The sequence below is a fragment of the Centruroides sculpturatus genome, unplaced genomic scaffold, assembly GCF_000671375.1.
Source record: "Centruroides sculpturatus isolate CEXI.00-Female unplaced genomic scaffold, Cexi_2.0 scaffold195, whole genome shotgun sequence".
NCBI lineage: Eukaryota > Metazoa > Arthropoda > Arachnida > Scorpiones > Buthidae > Centruroides > Centruroides sculpturatus.
In genome coordinates this window covers 679,530-683,939 of record NW_019384511.1, presented here as the reverse complement: position 1 = coordinate 683,939, position 4,410 = coordinate 679,530, and the positions used below count along the sequence as shown (strand labels likewise).

General features: G+C 25.4%; 1 protein-coding gene across 1 annotated transcript; it reads right to left on the bottom strand.

The window, feature by feature from the left end:
* Positions 1-3,031: 3,031 nt before the first annotated feature.
* LOC111622443 lies at positions 3,032-3,733 on the bottom strand. Its single transcript, XM_023364819.1, has 2 exons — positions 3,418-3,733; positions 3,032-3,310 (listed from the first exon to the last, which is right to left on the bottom strand). Exons 1-2 carry the CDS (start codon positions 3,433-3,435, stop codon positions 3,032-3,034), a joined length of 297 nt encoding a protein of 98 aa, XP_023220587.1. The 5' UTR covers positions 3,436-3,733.
* Between the last annotated feature and the right edge of the window lie 677 nt (positions 3,734-4,410).

Below are 4,410 nucleotides of genomic sequence, written 5' to 3'. Positions count from 1 at the left end.
GATTTGTCAAATATAGACCCTGGCAAAAGAAAGTCCTCTATCTTTATGAGTGATTTAAATTCAAATCCATCTTTATAATTTTCGATAAATAATTTGGATCAAAGGTTTTTTTTCCTTTCCTATTCCAGTTAACTGTTTCCATTACGAATGATATTCACTCTTAGTTCTTGTTTAAACTGACTTGAGTAATATGCTATAAAAATAGTTTCCTATTGACGCAGTTCGAATATTGTGTCACTGGGTTATTATTACTATAGTAATAACTCTTAACGCTTTAATATCAATCAGTAAAAAAATCAAACGTGAAAAATAAGTTTAGCATATTTGATTGATCTAGCTCAGGTCAACTTTCAAGAGGATTCAAGAGCTTTTTTTACATTAACAGATATGAACTATAAAAGTAGCGGCACAAATTATTGTTTGAAAATTGTCTATTTTCTAGATCTCGAACCTGCAACCAACCGATGCTCGGCAAATAATCGAATGTGTGTGTACAAGTGTGCTCGCCGAGTGACAAACAATTCGGCAAATAGTTTGGCCAAAAGACAAATATTCGTCATTCGGCGAATAGCACCTTAATATATAGAATGGTATTTAAATTTGCTCTTTTTCCCTCTTTTTAAAAATAATATATTTAAGCAAATCGTAATATATTCGTACTTCTCAAGAAATTTAATTAAATATTATGTATATTTTATATATCAATTAAATTTTGCAATCAATTAATTGATTATCCTTTTATTTGATATAACTTATATGTGATGAAAAATAGTTATTTTGTGATTTTTATCAGTTATAAATACTACACTCACGAGAATCAAAAATTTGATATATAAATACAAAAATAACTGTTTTCTTTCAATTTTAATAATCTTTTTAATCAATAAATTTTGGCATCATTTATTGATTAAAAAATTGAAAGAAAGTTTGCAAATTATTCAGTTTAGTTAAAGTTTCCTATTTGTATTTTTTTAAATATATAATATATGAAAAATTTTGTATAAAATCGCTCAACATGCTCAAACATCGATTATTCAAAATAACTTATCAAATGAAAACGATCTCAATAACAAAATTGATCATATTCATGCAATCATATCTTAAGTTTTCAGAATGATACAGTTTATATCATTCATGCGTTTCGTATCTCGTTGTATCCGCATTTTTTTCATTTTAAAATTGCATAATTATTTTAAATTGTCGTTCGAATATTTTAAGAAACTCTTTTTGATCATTTTTATCTTTATTCTGTATGTTTGTGTGTGATACAAGTTTTTAATATTGATTTGCAATATAAAGCATTGCATGTTTATCTCGTCCACATTTCGTATTGTTGTCAGGAATGCTATAGATATAATGATCGCATTGATCTTTTTCTTTTTCTACTCATAATCAAATTAAAACTCTATAGAGATTATTTTATCCTTGTATAAGTCGCTCGAGATGCACTCAATTAAGATTTTATTTGATTAGATAAAGTATTCAAAACGTTTACAAATAATACGGACATTGTCTGTATTATTTGTATAACCATTTCTATTGTATTCATGTATTAATAAGCCATTTCTAATATATTTCTTGAACTATGTCTACTTAAGAAATCAAAATTGCAGATTTAAGGAATTGAATGTTAAATGCTCTAATTTTTAAATATTAGTTTAGAAAATAAACAATAGCATTAAAAAATGGCTGAAGCGGTAGAAATATGAAGATGAATAGAATTATACAATAACTGTTTTAACAAATAAAACAAATTCTATTGAACTTTATTCTTTTCTCTTCTTTTAATCATATCAGCGATACAGTATTTTCAACCTATTACAGAAAATACTGTATCATTGTTATGATTAATAGAGGGCATTTTCAAACAAACTACATAGAATCAATGTCTAATGATTATCTATAAATATACATTATTTTATTACTTTCAAAAATAAAAATAAATCAAATATAATCATCATATAGCTTTCTTCAGAATATGTCCTCTTTACTCTTTAATTTCCATGTATTTTATATGTATTGTTTCTACATAAAAATTGAATCATGCAGATACATATTATATCTCAGGATGATTAAATATTATATTTTCAATAAATATTAAAATTACTTATCGAAAAATTTATTTAGTTATTTTGTGTACGATTACATAGAAAACTCCTAAAAAAAGTTTAAAGTTTAGAAACTTAAATATCCTGTTGAATGAAATTAATTCAAGGTTGTAAGAAATGTAAGCAATTATACAACAATTATACAATATATACAAAGTTTTTTATATTACTTTTACAAAAAAATAAAAATAAATATTTAGTCCTCATAGTAAGCTATTAAATTAATTAATTTTTAATGGTACAATGAAAATGATTACAATTTAAAAAGTTAATGCATAAATACAACCCAATTTTTCTTAATTGTAAAAAGTATGTAATTGTTTTATATTTTGAGAGTAAACTTTGAATAAAGGTCATTGTTCCAAATATGGTACCAGATGGTGAAAATGATGACTATTTTTTGTTTGACAACCGTTAAATAGCTCACAGAATAAGAAATCAAACATGGTTAAAATATAGAACACGGGCATTTTTTAATTTTAATTTTTTTAATGACGTTTTAAGAATAATTTTTACATGTGAAAAGTATATAAAAATTACAAATAATTAAAACTGAACAATTTATTTGTTTAAATCAGATTAAAAGGAAGTAATTTACAAAATTAAATTTTAACATAGTTTCTTTGAAGTTAAGTTTTCGTAAATTTATAAATACATAATTATTAATTAACAAATTAAAACAGAAAATTAATAAAATATTTTAATAAATAATTTTATAAAGTCTTCTGTATCGAAGTGAATAGGGAATTTGAAGCATAATCCAAATAGCTTGAAAAATTTTATGTACCGGAAATTTACTTAACAAAAATTTTAAATAATTACAACTGAAAAATATCGGGAAAAATAAACTGAAAAGTGCCATCACCAACTATTTATATACAATACAATAGACGTGAATTTACTCAACATCTAAATGGTTTCATTTAATAGTGATGATGATGCCCTCCTCCTACTGGGTAATCTGCATACCATCCGAAAGAACCGTGATGTCCTGTATATGCACCTTTATCTAAATGTCCGTGAACATCGTAACTGTGATGTCCCGCCGAAGCCACTAAATCTCTCGATTCTGCTGTATCTTGATCGGCATTCTCCTGAACAGCTTCCACTGGGATGAGGATGAAGGTATCAGTATTTGCATTGTTTTGAGCAGGTGCACAGTGTGCTACTACCAAGAGAGTGGCTAGCGCTACGCAAACGATCTGTCGATATAAAACATTACTAGATATATTATTATATAATAACCAATGTAAAATGTTTGTCTGGATATCATTTTCCAGCTATTACCAAAACAATTCACAAGACTTACCAAAGTTTTAATTTGCATCTTGTTTCAACTATGAGAGCTGGTAAGCTTCTTCCTTATTTATACTACAAAGGGCGGAGACCGCCCTCGTTTTGATAACGGCAACATACGCTTCATTACTCAAGCGATTAAAAGAGAAGAAAAGATGTTTATGAATCACTGTAAAGAAAAAATTGCTCAGAGCAAAAAATAAGAGAAAAAAAATTTTCAGATTCTACAGTAAGCTTTGCCTAGACCTCAAACTGTGTCAATCGAGATACGGGTATGTGGTTACACAAAAGGAAAGAACAAATAACACTTTTAAATCATCTGCTTATATTTAGTATTCTTTTCCGGATTGAAGTATGTTCTGGAATCTTATATAAATAATTTTCTTCCAACTTAATATAGTAATTACATGTTTTTTTTTCTGTTATATAATATCATATTTAAAACTCTAGGCGATTTTTAATGAGGAAAGTGAAGATTTTTGAAATGTCCAAACATGTAATTTAGAAGAAATGTTCTCTATAAATTACCGGTGTTAATATTGTATTATTTTGGTTTACTGTTTATATACTTTCAAGAAAGTTAATAATTCATTTATTTAATACAATGAACCTATTAAATTCTCATAGTTTTACGTTTAAATATTTTAAAAAGTTTTGTTGCTGTTGACTATATTTTAATAATTGTACTTATTCAAATGTACTTAGCTAAAATTTATTCAAAGTGAAAAAATTATGCTTCATATTACGAAATTGTATTGATATTAACATTTTACGAATTCGAATTTAGTTTTATTCAACGAGTATTTAATATTAAAACTATATGTTAAAATATTCATTTAATAAAACTAAATTCAAAGTTACATATAATAAATTTAATTATCAAATTTTCGAGATAGTAAGCACTTTTCACAATCTTAAAAATTATTAATATTCTAGGCAAAATAAACAATTTAAATTTCTTTATTTTTAATAGATATTTGCTTCTAACATAGTAAAATATCTATTA